Source organism: Ochotona curzoniae, unplaced genomic scaffold (assembly GCF_017591425.1).
Source record: "Ochotona curzoniae isolate NIBS_2020 unplaced genomic scaffold, NIBS_Ocur_1.0 contig_3819, whole genome shotgun sequence".
Taxonomy (NCBI): domain Eukaryota; kingdom Metazoa; phylum Chordata; class Mammalia; order Lagomorpha; family Ochotonidae; genus Ochotona; species Ochotona curzoniae.
In genome coordinates, this window is record NW_024466004.1 from 41722551 (window position 1) to 41739345 (window position 16795).

The 16795-nt window shown below is 37.9% G+C and overlaps 1 protein-coding gene across 4 annotated transcripts in view; it reads right to left on the reverse strand.

The window, feature by feature from the left end:
* Positions 1-16795, reverse strand: part of MAP3K7 (mitogen-activated protein kinase kinase kinase 7) — a 66288-nt gene that overhangs the window by 37805 nt on the left and 11688 nt on the right. For all 4 annotated transcript variants that reach the window (XM_040983787.1, XM_040983788.1, XM_040983785.1 and 1 more), the window contains exons 2-9: positions 14183-14293; positions 12533-12598; positions 12022-12067; positions 9786-9924; positions 8888-9012; positions 5949-6077; positions 3200-3330; positions 1462-1543 (exon numbers count right to left, since the gene is read on the reverse strand). In XM_040983787.1, coding sequence (XP_040839721.1) covers positions 1462-1543; positions 3200-3330; positions 5949-6077; positions 8888-9012; positions 9786-9924; positions 12022-12067; positions 12533-12598; positions 14183-14293 — 829 coding nt within the window. The remainder of the gene's footprint in view (positions 1-1461; positions 1544-3199; positions 3331-5948; positions 6078-8887; positions 9013-9785; positions 9925-12021; positions 12068-12532; positions 12599-14182; positions 14294-16795) is intronic.

The following is a 16795-nucleotide window of genomic DNA, read 5'->3' on the forward strand; positions in this document are numbered from 1 at the left end:
AAAAGTGAGGTGTTGCAGTGACCGAATAACCCAGTGGCAGTCAGCCAGCAGCAAACGGAGCTCCACCAGCACCAAGGTAGAAAGAAGAGTTCACCCAGGCAAGGAACTGCCCGTCCCACTGATGTGCTTGATTCGACAAGGGGCAGAGATAGAGCAGAGGATCCCAAATAGGCAGTGCAGGGGCAGGGTGAAGAAATTTTCCTTCCTTCAAAAACAGTTTTGTTTTTTCATATTAAATTCTTCACTAACTCATAGGTCATACAGCAGCATTATTTTCTTCAAGAAGGTTCTTGATTTTCTTTTGCGTTTCTTTAGCAACACATTAATCCTGCAGTAGCATGTTATTTAACTTCATGGTGTTATTAACTTCTTTATTCTTCCTGTTGTTAATTTTGTTTTGTGGCTTTTTTTTTAAGGGAATGCATAGTAACTGTGTAATGGAGACTATCATATCCAGATGTGAAGATACAATGCAGTATGCATCTCTACTTCCAGATCAAAGATGAGCTCCCAATGAAACTATTAACTATATCATGACAATAGGAAGCTGGACCCTTTGCCATTGTCCATGCCCACAATGATGGACATACGAGTGTTTACAAAGAACTATACTATTGTAATAATATAGGGGAAATCAGTGTATGTAGGAGATTTAGGGCAGGGGTCAAGGAAATTCCAGACCCTATGGAACTGTGTCAGAAAAAACTAACATTAATTTTAAAAAATTGAAAAAAAAAAAAAGTACAGCTAAGTAAAAGCTTTAAAATAAATAAAAACTACTTTTGAGGAGAGAAAGACCAGTAAAAATTTCAATAAAAATAATTTTAAATGAAAAGCAAAAATATGAGAAGACTAATAAGATCTTCCAAGAGGTATCTTTTAATTCCATTTTCCATGTGCTTTTTGAAATACTGTTGTATATATATACAAGCACATCTTTTAGTATAATTAATGTCAAAATGGGTAAATACCATATATTCTGAGAAATATAACTCTGAGTACTTTTTCTATATTTTGACACCCACAAGCTACATATCTGAATACTTTTTAATGAAAAAGTTTTTAACGAAGAAAAGTTCTTAACTATAACTCAGTTTCTTAGACAAGAGTCTCATCAAAAGAGAGCCTGAAAGTCATGATGAAAAAATTTATTAAACACTTTTACAATACTTTCTAATACTATTTAGCCTAGGAGCATTGGGCAAAAACGTCATGTTAAGAATATATAGCCATGTAAGAATCTCAAGCTTTGGAAGTAGGTCTGAAATAAAGTCTTTAATGTGGGACCTTAATGAAAAGGATGCACCTGGAAACTCAAATTGCAGTCAATCATATGAAATGAAGGAATTAAAATGCAAATGGGAGCATCATTCACTGCTTCTTGATTATAATTTCATGGAAATAGGACTCCACCCCTCCTCCCCAAAATCAGGTTATCAGTCTTAGTTTCTACTCATTTACCTGTACTAGTAGCAGAGTTGCTCTGTCCTTCATCTGAATATTGACAAGGATACTGTAATGGCTCATCTGCTCCTGGGAAGTACTATATATCAAAAAATAAAGAATAATTTAAAATTTCTTTACTACAAATAAATTCCTGTTAAGGTTAACCCAAAAACTATATCTTAATTACTTTTCTGGTAGGATTTTGACTACAGTAAATGTGCTGATTTTCCCTGAGATAAATACTAAATTTATACTTGCCCAAGTTTCTGATTTAGTAAGATGATGACATACTCTTTCGAATTTCAATTATGACTGCCAGCCACCTACCTAAGTGACTTATTTACATGTAGTCCAAAAAATCTTGAAGCAAACAACAAATACTGCTCTTGAGCAGTGGTGGGGGAAATTTTTCCTCTGTCAAGGCCCATTTGGCTATTTATACTATCATTCACAGGCCATACAACATTATTGGCTCAAAATTAGCCAGCTATAGATTTACTGAACTTTGAGTTCTGCCTATGGTTTCTTGGTAGGGATAGATCAAATGATTTCAGGAGACTTACTAGCCCACAAACAGAGGAACATGTAAAATAGAAAGTTATCACAGCTCAGAAGCATCTGAAATATATTTTTGTTCTGAAGGCAATGATGTAACCTTTTAGACGGCTGCAATGGTTATCAATTTGACAAGAGACAATACGCCATATCATAACTGTTAAAACAAAAAATATTAAACATCCTAAGTGTCAAGAGAATAGGTATCAGATGCTCTAAGAATTGGAGACATAAAACTGAAAGCACTGGCTACACAAAAATATTTAGTTTAGGGCAAAAAGATACTCTTCCAAAATTAGACAAGCACATGTATATACAGTAAAAACTGAACAATTTCTGTATCTGAAATTTCTATTATCTGTTTCCTTATGCATGAAATCCTTAGGACCTTAACGTCTATATTTGCTGGATTCCAAATATGACAGAAATGCTAAACAAATTAGTTGAACCTGTTTTTCTTATACTGTTTTCAATACACTGAAAAACTGATATCTTTGACTACTAGAAAAATCACCAGGTCTATATTTAAGGAGACCTCAAGGTTGTTCTATGGGTCAAAATGCTCTGAAATTCAGGCACTTATTAAACGTACAAATTGATTTTAGCTGAAATTCTACCTGATAGCATTCCAACTTTGCCAGAAACTAGAAGCCTAAGAAGATATTTCAAGCAGTTCTAAACTATTTTGCTTTATAGAGTAGGAAAGTTTTCTGTAAGTCATAGAAGAAAACTAAACCTTACTAAAAAGTTTTTTTAAGCTATAAAACCTATACATATGCAAAAAATCCAATTAAAAAACCCCTCAAATATGGCCTATTTCCCTGTACAATTTAATAATTGATACTAAGTGTCTGATGATATTTATCACAAAATTTTTATGTTCCTGCTACTGGGAATATAAACTGTAACATCACCTAATTCAGCTTCTCTCCCATTACAGATGAGATAACAGGCTCAGAAACACATAGTCACCAATGCAAGCAGTGTGAAAAAGCACACCCAGGAGCCTAGCCTGGCCATCTTTCCGTAACAAGCACCCAGGCTACCTGTGTCCTTCACACCCAAATACTTCTTCTGGTTACTTGAGTAATATGAAAAGGCAAATGGTTATAATGTTTCCTTTACACTAAAATCCCAGTAAAATTCAGTATAAATTAAGTTTCCCTAGATCCAAAGCCCCTCAAAAGAAGGATTATACCCGCATCAAGTGAGTCATTATTTTCACAATTTCCTCCATGGAAGGGCGCTGAGAAGGGTCCTTAGACCAACAGCGAGTCATCAGGCTCTCAATGGGCTTAGGTAAGTTTTTAATCAGTGGTGGTCGAATACCTATAATTAAAAATGAGAGAAAAGAATAAATTTACCTAAAGAGCGGAGCAAACACATCACTTGTATTCCCAAAGCAGTGTATTGTACATTCTATAATTTAAAATCCATTTGGCATAACAAAAGTTCTGTTCTGTAAGTTAATATTTATTCTGTTTATATATATTTTCCTAAAAGGAAAACTACATCTTTTAAAAGCAAGATTAAAGCTTTTACAAAATACTGTAATAGCAAGACTGAGAATTAATAATTTGTCACATTCTTCCATTTACTTAAAACCTTATTTATTTATAAATCAGGGCCACAGAGAGAGAGAGGGAGAAAATCCTCCATCAATTGGTTTTCCCCTGAAATAGGGGTAATAGCTGTGACATGGACAGGCAGAAACCAGCAGCAAGGAGCTTCCTCTAATCCTCTCACGTGGGGTGGGATCCAAGCACTTGGGACATTCTCTGCCTTGTTCCCAGGTACATCAGCAGCGAGCTGGAGAACCGGAGCACCCAGGACTCACACCAGTAACCATATGGCTACCACAATGCTTGGGCTGTTAAATTCTTTTTTTTTTTTTTAAATAATGGTTTCATGTGTTTTATTAAGAAAGGTTAAAAGAGGGGCAGTATTGTGGCAAAGCCAGTGCTTTTGATGCCAGAATTTCTTCTCAGAATTCCAATTCATGTCCCGGCTACTCCATACTCAGTCCAGCTGTCTACGAATGTGTTTGCGAGGGAGGGCATGGGAAGCCTAAAAGCCTAGTCTCTGCCACAGATGTGAAAGGAGTTCCTGCCTCCTTGAATCAGCCTGGCCTAATCCCAGATACAGTGGCTTTGAGTAGAATGAAATAGTGGCAGTCCAGCGCAACAGCCTAGTGATTAAAGTCTTTGCCTTGCCAACATGGGATCCCATATGGTTGCTGGTTCGTATTCTGGCAGCCCTGTTTCCCATCCAGTTCCCTGTTTGTGGCCTAGGAAAGCAGTTGAGGATGGCCCAAAGCCTTGGGACCCTGTGCTTCGGACTGGCTGATTTCCAGCTGTTGCTGCCACTTGGGGAGTGAATCATCGGATGGAAGATCTTTCTCTCTCTCTCTCTCTCTCTCTCTCTCTCTCTCTCTCTCCCCTCCTCTCTCTGTATATTTGCCTAATAAAAATAAAATAAATCTTAAAAAAACAAAATAGAATGACCTAGTAGATAGAAGATCTGTATTCCCTGTTCCCTCTCTGTCACTCTTTTAAATAAATCAATGCATTTTTAGAAGAAAGTCAAAATGGTAGTTTGATGAAAAGTTGTCTAAATTTTAGCAATTTCAAAATGCAATTAAAACTGATCTTTCATATCAAAATGTTTGTCAACTATGGCAGTATACTTGTTGACTTCCAAATGACTCCTTCTTCAGAGAAGTTTTAGTTGCTGTGAACCAATCATTTTACAGCTCAAAATTTTAACTTTCTGAATTATCAAGTGTATAATATTATCAGTAAGGTACATACTTAAAAGAGGCATAAAATATGATATTTTGCTGATTTTTAGCACATAACAAGTTAGTTTTTTTAGTTCTAATTTCTTGGCATTCAGTCATTTTATGACAATCAACAGAAGGAGCAAACTGCCTTGGGTCAACAACCCAGCATTCCTACAATGACTCTGAATGCAAAAAGTACTGTATGTGGTAGAGAAAACCACTAAAAACAGTTATAACCACTGTGACAGCAGTATTGCTTAATTCTTCTACATACAGAACAGTAAATAATAATGCTACTGATCATCACAATGAAATGAAAGAAATGAAATGATGAATGATCCTAAAATTTACTAAGGTTAAATAACTGTTCTTCATGAAAACTTTATTTTCCCAAAGCAAAATGGGATAACTATTAATGAAGAGAATTATTCTACAAGATGGGGTTAGAAACAAACAGCTAAGTGTTAAGAAATAGCCTTACTAGACATATATGAGAACAAGGAGGGCAAGAATATTGGGTCTCTCAGTCAACCTGTCTTAAAAACACAGGTGAGTGTTTCCCATGGGCAAACTGTTTGTATTTCAGCTTCCTCAAAAATGAGGCAACGGCATTCATCTCCTAAGGATGGGTGAAAATCCACAGAGGGGTTATATAGGGACTGCATTCTGCTTTCATGAACTTAACCAACAACTCAGTGCCATTTGTTGCTTTTTTTTTTTCCTTAGTGAGACTCTCCCTTCTTTAGGAGAAAAGGAGTATGAGGCCGTAGCTTGCTAATTATCTTAGCCATATGAGAATTTGTTTCTGTATTTGCTTTTTCTCAGAGTCTGGTATGATGCTTCCCTATACCTGAGAGAATGACAGAGACTGAGCTGGCAGTGGCCCTGCTCTCCTAGCCTTTCCTTAAGCAGTACAGCCAGCACCTATCCATTAGCCCTGTGCTGGGACCAGCAAAGTCCCCGGATATGCACTGCTGTACTCAGAGGGTGGGGAATGACAAAAGGAAGACAGTTTGGTAACAAAGAACTTTACTTTTTAATATTAGGGATAAACTGTTCCCTTTTCGGGGTTGGTGTCCAGGGATGCAGAAGTGGAGATGAGATAGGAACAAACTTTCAAATAGGAAATACGGAGTCTATTAAAGAAAAATTTCTTCTTACGAACCATTATGAACAGCCCACATGATTCGGAAAGCTGGCCCTCCAATTTCATCAAAGGGTTTCCGACGTGTTATCACCTCCCAAAGGATAATACCCCAACTGAAGACGTCACATTTTTCACTGTAATTGCTACCTGGAAGAATAAGAAGGCAGTATAATCTCAGACTCCTTCCCCCCCAGGATGTGCACAAACAAGTGCTTTCATTAATCTTCAGGAATCTTGGATGTAAAGAGGCTGCCGCAGGTAAAGCTAGGAAATGCCTTTCTGAAGTACCTTAAATCTTTCCGACAAACGCTTACTTTACATTTATTTATCTTCTACTTATTGTCACATGGTACAGGCCATTATCCTTCAGATATTCAGAGCGGCACTTTCTCTGGGATAGAGGATGAAAAATTCCTACATTCCTTACTGAAAGCTTTTAATCTTGAATTTTCTTTTTCTATTCTCAGCTATCAAAGCAGAAGATATCTATCATTCTGAATGAAAATGACTACTGCAAACAGATTATTCAGGAAAATTTGTATGACTACTAAATCCCTAGGTGAACCGGAACAATAAAGTCAAAAACAAAAACAAGAACAAACCCCAGATCATAACACAAATCAATAAAACTCGCGAAGACTCAGCAAGCATTACCGTGACAGCTATACATGTTCAACAGCACACTGTAATGCAGCACGACGAGGTTCATCCATTGTGGGCAAAAAAGTGTTTTCAGGTGATATCTCTCAGAAATGAAATTTACACAGTGTAGCAGTCTGAGCCTCCTTGCTCTACTCACTCCCTTGAACTCCAGGAGTTTATATTCCAAAGTCTTATACTACAAAGAGGGTGGAAATTAAATCCAATTATGCTGGTTAGAGGAGAGCCTTTGTGAAGTGATTAGCTTGGGTTAGTTTGGGGCTGAATTCCCACGGATGAATATGGTGGCCTTAGAAACGACAAATAAATGTATCTGTAAACTTGTGTGCTGTCTCTTGCCATCAGATATCTGGGCCACCTCAAAATTCTGCAAGCAAAACTGCCGTCATGACATGGCAAACCAATGCCTTAGGAACTCTGCTATAGTGCCCAAACTGAATTATGCAAAAGCCAATATTACATTTTTGAATAAATAAATCTTTTTGTTCTTGCTACAATAATATTGTACCATTCCCACTTACAGAAAAATATATTAAATAAGTAAATACATTCTTAAAAGGCAAAATAAATGTATTTTATATTCAAAACAAGAGACTTTTATTAGAAAGTCAGATAAAAAGAGGAGGAAAGACAGAGAGGAAGATCTCCCATCCAGTGATTCACTCCCCGAGGGCCACAATGGCCAGAATTGTGCCAATACAAAGCTAGGAGCCAGGAGCTTCTTTCGGGCCTCCCACGTGGGTGCAGGGTCCCAAGGCTTTGGGCTGTTCTATTGCTTTCGTGGCCACAAGCAGGGAATTGGATAGGAAGTGGGGCTGCCGGGATTAGAACCAACATCCATATAGGATCCTGTCGCATGCAAGATAAGGACTTAAGCGGCTAGGCTACCATGCTAGGCCCAAGAGGCATTCTTTAATTTTGTGCAATTTCACACTTGCATGTCCACTAACTGTTTAATTGAATTTTATGGGAAAGTAACTTCACTCCAGTGACATTTTCTCTGAGATGGCTAAAAGTACCTTCAGCTTACCAAACTAAAAGAAATAAGACATAAGGTTATGATTACTGAACAAATCTTCATCTTATATCCATTTATAGTTCTGAACATAAATATTGCACATTTTAAGTCAATTTCTCACAATTAAGAGATAATTTGCTGTTTTTACACAGAAGTATATATAATAGGCCTGGCATAATGGCTCAATTGGCTAATCTTTCCCTTGCAAACACTGGGAACTCATGAGTACTGCTCATGTCCCGGCTGCTCCACTTGCCATCTAGCCTGTGGCCTGGGAAAGCAGCAGAGGATGGCCCAAAGCCTTGTGACCCTGCACCAACGTGGGAGACCTGGAAGAGGTTCTTGGCTCTTGGCTTTGGACTGAGTCAGCACTGGCTATTGTGGCCATTTGGGGAGTGAACCAGTAGATGGAAGATCTGTCTTTCCTTCTCTCTCTAAAGCCTTTCCAAGAAAAATAAGTAAATCTTAAAAAAAAAAAAAAAAAAAAAAGGAAAAAAAGAAAAGTATATTCATGGGGTATACTTTTAAGAAAAGTATATTCATGGGGTATACTTTTAGAACCCAAATTAGATATGGAGGTATAAAAGGAAGCAAACATGATTTTAACATATACTTGTCTGTTATTTAAAACTCTTAGTATAGCATTTCTGCCCAGTTATCTGAATTTTTATTAGAGCCACTTCATTTAAACTTTAGAGTTGTTCATTTTTAATTGCTAGAAAACTAACATGAGCAAAGCTGGTTCTTGTTTTTCCTGGTATTAATGTTCTAGAGTATCCAGAAACACTACATCAAAAAATATTACTCCTAGAGGAAACAAAATGTCAGTTTCCTGGATACTTCTTGTCATAAAAAAATTCGTTTAACTGTTCAATTCGCAAAGCTCGTTCACATGTGTTTTTGTTTAATGATACCTTATTTAATATATATCAATTCATCAGCATTAAACTAGTGGTCAATGATACTATAACTCATGCCTAATGAAGACAATCTGGCACATCCGCTTGCAAACGAATCAAACACATCACAGCCTTCTTGTACTTAGGTAGCACACTTGGGAACTATTTTAACAGAAAAAAAAACCCCACAAAAATAGGGTTTCAGCAGTTTGCCAAAGGTCACTTGTTTACACTGAGAGAATAAAATAAGAAAACACAGCATTGCCTTGTTCAGCTTAAGCTTGAAATGTCAGGAGACTCAAAATTCACACTGCTCTGCCATGCACACTCTGTCACATGGGATAAGAGATTATAATCATATCATGCTTTTGCTATTATACCTTCAAAAACTTCGGGTGCCATCCATGCGGCACTCCCCTTGTTATTGGTCATGTGTGTCTGAATGTCACAGGCTGTACCAAAATCACAGATTTTTAGAACAGTCCCACCTGCGACCAGCAGCAAACTGTTAAAAAAACAAAAAAACAAAAAAAACCAACCATCATTACGATGCCAATATTTGTTTTCACAATAAAGAGATATTTGTGGGACTAGAAATGGTTAAATAACATGGATGTTATCATTCACCTTCTGTGAAATGTTCCCGGGTCATTTAAATGGCCATTAAAATTATGAACCACAGCTTGGAATACTAATAAAGACGAACTGACCATAACCTAGAATTCTTGTAGGGAGACTGGTAGGTCCACGCTTTGATATATTGGTTTCTAGCTCCAGAGCAAAAACGCTGACCACATTTTACTTTGGCTGCAGAGAAATGTGGCATTTTGCTTTTCTATGAAAAAGCAAGCAAAACCACTCTGTGAATTTTGATAGACTGTCCACTATATGTGGAGGCTGTGCAAGGGACAGAGCAGGGAACAGGTCAGGTCTGTCTCTGTTCTCAAGGAACTAGCTGAGACGACACTACAGACCACAGGCACAGAAGGAAATTCATAGACCAATAGCACCTAGAAGCATGCTACTTTAGGGCAGGAGTTCTCAAAAAAAAATAAACGTCTTACTAAAGATGACATTCTCAGATACATGACTAAACGATTAAAGTCCATCAAAAAAAATAAACATTCTCCAATAAGAGAAACTCAAGTGCAATGCAGTAATTAGATTGCAGTATTGAGGTTGTAGAGGTGGCAACAAGGGTGTAAGGGAGGGGAACAAGAAAGGGAGGGAGATGAGAAAGGAGGGAGGAAAAGGAGCTGTCACTTTATCACAACTTACTTTGGCGGTTTCAGGTCCCTGTGAATTAGAGCTTTGGGTTGCATGCTGTGAAGGTAAGCCACGCCTTGAGAACACTGTAAACACCAACTCATCGCGTGGGCAGCAGTGTAATATGGCAAAGGTTCAGCACCATGCAGCACTGCAAGAGAAAGGCACAAACTAAAAAGAACTTTATTGCATATAATGAAGCACACACTATTAACGCAAACACTATCCGAACACACAAACGGATATTTTTCTACATTTGCTCTGTTCAATCCTAATTCTCTTCTAAATAATAATAATAATAATAATAATAATAATAGCATGTGGATAATTGCCAGATAAGCATATTTCATTTAGCAGTACCCTTAGTAAATGTTATTCATGTATTTGAGCCAAAGTAATGATGTTTTCTGTAATTTTTAAAGTGGACAAAGTCTTTTAAATAATGATACAAAATATAAATGGTCTCAGTCATACTACTGTAATGGAGATGCAGAAAAAAGGAATGGAATACATTTGTAACTATATCTGCTATAATAGCCATAAACATAAAGCAGCTGAACTAAATGAAACATTGAAGTACTAGATATGTTTTAAAAATTTTATTTATGTATTTATTTAAAGGCCAGAGTCACAGAGGGAGAGGGGGAGGGACAGAGATACTTTCCATCACTAGTTCATGTCCCATATGGTCATTCAGCAGGAACTGGGTTTTTCAAAACCGAGAGCCAGGAGGTTCCTCCAGGTCTCCTGTGGGGGTGTAGGGGCCCAAGGACTTGGGCCATCCTCTGCTGCTTTCCCAGTCACCTCAGCAGGAAGTTGGATCAGAAGTGGAAGTCGGTCCTGGTGCAGTGGCCTAGCGGCTTAAGTCTTCAACTTGCATGCACCAGGATCCCACATGGGCACCAGTTGTAATCACAGCAGCCCCGCTTCCCATCCAGCTCCCTGCTTGCGGCCTGGGAAAGCAACCGAAGATGGCCCAAAGCCTTGGGACCCTGCACCACTTGGGAGACCTAGAAGAAGCTCCTGGCATCAGATTAGCTCAGCTCCAGCCGTTGTAGTCACTTGGGAAATGAATCATTGGACAGAAGATCTTCCTCTCTGTATATCTGACATTCTAATAAAAATAAATAAATCTTTAAAACACAAATAAAGATACCAGAAAACAAAAATAAATTTGCAGAAGACTTCTATATGCTCCATAAGATTTCAGAGAACAAAGCATCTTCAAGATACTAGAAAATGATAATAGCAAAACCAGAAAATAATAATAAAAAATTACTCAAATTGGTGCCCATTTGGGATGCTGGTATTGCAGGCTGTAGCTTTATCCACCATGCTATTTCACTAGGCACTAAACTAGATACCATTAACAATGAAGAACATGTAAGTACTAAGAATAAAGCAATTATACAAAATGTTACTTTGAAAATGCATAATAATTTATATTACTGGTACTACTAGAGATGCCAAATTTACTATATAGGTGATATTTAGGAGGATGAAACAGCTTTTCCCTACAAAGATAATTAAATGGCACAGTTTTGTTTTATTGCTTCAATTAAAATGCTCTATGAAATCAGTTTCTATCATTTCATTTTTTTAAAACAAAGTAAGGATAAAGATTTCTAAAATGTCTAAAATGAGTGCTTGAAGTGAAGTGAGAGTAGATTAGGAGTCTGCAGATATTTTAAAATCTTTGATTTAAAATTTCATTAACAACAAAATGCTTTATTATAAAAAAATTAACTTATTTTTATTAGAAAGGCAGATGTTGAGGGAGAAGGAGAAAGACAGAAAAGATCATCACTCCCCAGAGGGCCACAATGGCCAGAGCTCCAGGTGTCCCATGCACGCGCACGGTCACAAGGCTTTGAGTTGTCTTCTACTGCTTTTCCAGGCCACAAGCAGGGAGCTGCATGGAAAGTGGAGCAGCCAGGACATGAACCAGCTTCCATATGGGATGCTGGTGCTTGCAGCCAGAGGATGAGCAAGTTGAGCCACTGCGCCAGCACCTTAAATGCTTTTTAACTTAATGAAAAATCCCTCAAATTAAAAAAAAAAAAAAAAAATCAGTGTACCTCTAAGCGTTATACACTAAGGTCATAGTGTACATGACTTCTTAATTTTTAACTTAAAAATGAATTCTAAAATTCTGATGGTAAATTATAAGTACTGAATAATCTACAGTAATATATTAAAAGCTTTCAAACTTGGATCCATCAGAAAAGACCGGCATATTGACACTCACCATTATATAAAGAGCCTCCTTCAGCATATTCCATCACAAGACACACCTAAAGGAAACATACACCAGAAGAATTAACTAGAGCTATAGCATCCTATGGTTCTTGAGAATTTAATTCAATCTCTTGGTTTTGTAAACACATTAGAAATCATTTTCAGTCTGTACTGTGTGAAGAAGACCAGAGGGAAAGAAGATAAATGCGTCTCCCAGGAGTACCCCCTAAAAAGGGAGATAAAAAAAACAAATGAAAAGCCATAAGCACAGATCTTTTGGGGATTTTCTTCAGAGCGGAGAAGCAGATGCTGTCCTAGGTTATCAAAAACCTCCTAAGATGAGGTTGTTGGATAAGAACCTGAAATAACTCCTCCAATACACGGCTTTGCTGAAACTAGAGAAATGCATAAAGTACAACATGCCTCTAAAATATCAGATGCAAGTAATTTCATGAACTACACATTTGTACACATTTTCCACATCATTCTTACAGGCAGATGACAAAAAGTGACAAACTTACTGGGTTCAAGCAGGCTCCATATAGCTTTACAATGTTGGGATGGTTCACACGGGACAACTGTCGAAGCTGTAACAAATTAAAGTTTCTTTCAAAAAGTGGTGATTTTTTTTTTTGACATCCTGATTTTATAGCATCATTATAATCTTGTGCCACTCTAAAACATTTGTATACATCACTGAACTATAACTTTTTAATAGCAGGCATTGTAGGGTTGCAGCACTCAAAATACCAATGCCTGTCCAGAACAGGACAAAACTTTCTGTCCTCCAACAGATTAGTTGGAGGGATAGACATATAAACAGATAATTAAAGCAACACGGGAAGTACTATAATAGGAGTTATAAACACAAAGAAAAGGAAATGAACTCTGGCAAGTAATGTCAGGACAAGATGCTGGAGAAGGCTCGGGACCGACAAGCAGAAGCCATGATTCTGTGGCCCACACCGTTAGCTTCAGTGAGCAGTCCATGTACACTGGTAGATAGCGAGCACAACAATGCTGCAAGGGTGCTACTGTCACTTGCTTCTCAAAGGTCAGACCTTAAAGTTAAAGCTACGAGAGGTGAGTCATTTGCTGAACATGCTCCTGCCAGGAAGTTATCAATGACGGTCTGAACTTTGATCTGATTTAAAAGGTACACTCTGCATATACTGGCCTCTCTTTTCTATCTCTCATCTAATCAATTCCCTCTTCTCCATTTCCACCGCTCCTGCCTTAATAACTCCAACGCTGCAGTAATTATGATGAACCATGCAGCTGGTCTCCCTACTTTTCAGTGAGATCAGTCAGCTGTAATCGTTCTTATTCTACATCTCAAATTCTGTTAATGTATCGTTATCTTCCACCATCATCCCCAAACTACTTCTTGCCTTTTCTTAACTCTTTCTTTCGCCCTTCTCCCTCTCTCCTTCCTCTCCTTATTACCTACACTGTGCTGCTGGCCCATATTAAGTCCACTAAGTTTCTAAAGCTTTTTCAAAATTGTTATTATTTATTGAGAGGTGGCTACAATGACAGAGAAAGCTCCCACTTACTAGTTCACACTGGCAGGGCAGAAGCTGGGAACACAATCCACCCTGAATGGGCAGGCGGAAACACTTAAGCTCTCACTGTTACACCTCCCCCCTCCACCCCTCCAGGGTCTACACTTCAGGAAGGTAGAGTCTGCAGCCAGAGTTGGGAATCCAAACCCAGGTACTCCAGGACGAGATGCTGGCCCCTCAACCCTTAGGCCAAACATCTGCCTTCTACATCTTTTTTTTACTGCAAGCTACCAGAAAGCTTTACCCCTCTACAGCCAACATGTTTAGATTTTCAATTCTAATAGACTTTTTAGTCATTTCATAAAATCTCCAAAAGGTTGGAAGGTAGCATGCAAGTGAGCTGAGGGTCTGGTTCAAAGTCAGACTCAAAGATCTCGTCTCTAATTTCAAAGCTCAGTGATGACCTTATCATCCCAGGTCTGAACTGCTGGATGAGAGTATAAATCACTTTCTCTTTAATTTTACTCAGAATGTTAATGAAACAGGGTACTGATGATACAAAATACTACAAGAAGAAATAACTAAGAAACAGTCTCTTTCATATTATTAAATTTCTGGACTATCCCAGGTGGAGAATTACCTAGTAGAAATGACATTCCAACTTACCTCGACAATAAAAGCTTTCCTCTCAGATTCACTTTCTATTTGTTTAATTGCAACATCTTTTGCTCTCCATTTAGCCTTGCAAACCACTCCAAAGGCTCCTCTTCCAACAACCTGAGTTAAAAAATAAACCCACATGAATCAGAAGCAAACATGTCCAGTCTAACATATAATACTGATGTCAATCTTTATTTAACAATTATGTAACAAAATTTTAGAAACCATGTCTTAGATTGTCCAGTAAGCAGTAAGAATGTTCATTAAAGTGAAGGATGATTAAATGTACACTCCTTTATTTTCAAGTAAAATCAAGAAGAATAAATGTGTTGTGGTACGGGTTAAGCAATGGCTTGGGATGCCCGCATCCCAAACTGAAGTGCTTGGGATCAAAGCCTGCTTCCATTTCTGATGCAGCTTCTTGCTAACGTGCAGTTTGGGAGGCTCCCTGCTCCCCACGTGAGAGGACTGAGCCACATCCTGGTTGTTCTGGGAACCTGGTAATAAACAAATCAGTGCATGGAAGATCTCTAGCTCCGTGTCGCTCTTTCAAATAAATAAAAATACACTGAAAAATTAAAAAAGAATAACACAGTAATTGAGTAGGGGAAGTGGATGCAAGAAGATAAAAACATAGATAACAAAAGAATAACCAAGGCGAAGATAAGACAAAAAATGCCATCAACATGATGGAATATTACTTGGGAAGAAAAAAAAAAACAGGACATACGTTACAATACAGAACCTCAAAAACCCTGTCAAATTAAAGAAGCCAGACACTACAGACCATGTAGTACATGATTCCATTTATATGAAATGTCCAGCCATGACAAATCTATAGGACAGGGAATGTAGAGCAGAGATTGCCTGGTGCTGAGGGTAAAGAACGGAATTAACCATAAGTAGGCAGCAGGTATATTACTGAAATCATGAAAATATTTGAAAACCAATTTATCATGATAGCTGTCAATTTCATTAATTCATGAAAAACATCTTGAATTTTCTATATAAAATCGGTGAATTTTCATATGTACATTATATCTCACTAAGCTAATTTTCAAATCTCATAAAAGTAAATACTGAAGTTAACCAATGAGTATCAGAGGAATCCATGGTCGGTCATGCTGTTTTGTCTACTTTTACAAAACATTTACATTTCCACAGTATAAAACATAATACTCAAAGGAAATGAAAATTAATAGATTTTAGTTAGACATTAGTTAAATGCTATCTACTCCAATCTTACAACTTTCCATGTATTTTAATACTGTGCCAAGGTCTTTTCCTTGGGAAACAAACTCCCCCATCCCATTTATATATACTTCCTACAAAGTAAGCCTTGAGCTAAGTGTTCACATACATTAGTTCATTTCTACAACCCTACAACAGTTACTAATGTTATCCTAGCTTTACATACAAAGAATCCAGCTTTAACAAGGTAAGCTAACTTAGCTGAGCTTACACAGTTTGCAAGTGGCTGAGTTTGCTTTGATGCCAGGCAGTCTCACACAAGAATGCCATCCATTCTACTTTGTAACACATAGGGCTGCGCACGAACTAGAAAGTAGCAATCATGTCTTCCCTTAGAGGGAACTTCACCCTAGACAAAAGGTAGGCAGGCAAAACCCTAGCATAACACTCTTCTATAACAAAAGGGACTATTACAGCTGAGATGAGCAAATGAGTTATTATCTGTATTAGCCCACACTGAACAGTATAAAGGGGGCACTAATAACTGGAGCAAGACAGAAGTTGCCAGGGAACTTCCTAGTAAAAATGTAAGCTCTTTTTTTTTTTTTTTTTTAAGATTTATTTATTTTTACTGGAAAGCCGGATAGAGAGGAGAGGAGGAGGGACAAAGAGGAGAACTGTCCCATGATTCACTCCCCAAGCGGCCACAATGGCTGGAGCTGAGCCAATCCGGAGCCAGGAGCTGGAGCTTCTTCCGGGTCTCCTACACGGGTACAGGGTCCCAAGGCTTTGGGCAGTCCTTGGCTGCTTTCCCAGGCCACAAGCAGGGAGCTGGATGGGAAGCAGGACTGCCAGGATTAGAACCGGCGACCATATGGGATCCCAGTGTGTGCAAGGCAAGGACTTTAACTACTATGCTATCGCGTCAGGCTCTACAAGACGTAAGCTCTTAATGGTGGACAGGCTATCTTTTAAGTTTTTCTCCTCAAGAGTAAAACAGATATGCTGTCATTTTCCCTAGTCAATATCTATAGGTAAAAAGCAGGCATTTCTGATATACTACAAAAGATTTAGTGTTTGGAGTAGAGTGTCAATCAACGTTGGAGGCCATTGCATTTATTTCTCTCACAATAAACTAAGATGAAGAGCAAAACAGCATTAAAAATGGTTAACATTACGGTAATATTAGACTAAGAAGATGTACCTGGAAACAATCCACCTACTGACATTATGCATGCTATTATCAACTAAAATGAATGAAGTAATTTAGTATGCTCAACCACGTACTCTGAAGAATTTTCTAATACACCAAAACAACTGAATTCTCTTTATTCCATTCTTTTTTTTTTTTGTTCTGAGGAATGAATGTTGGATGTTCATGCAGGGTTTACAAACACCCATATTTGTGGATCACACATTTGTTACAAA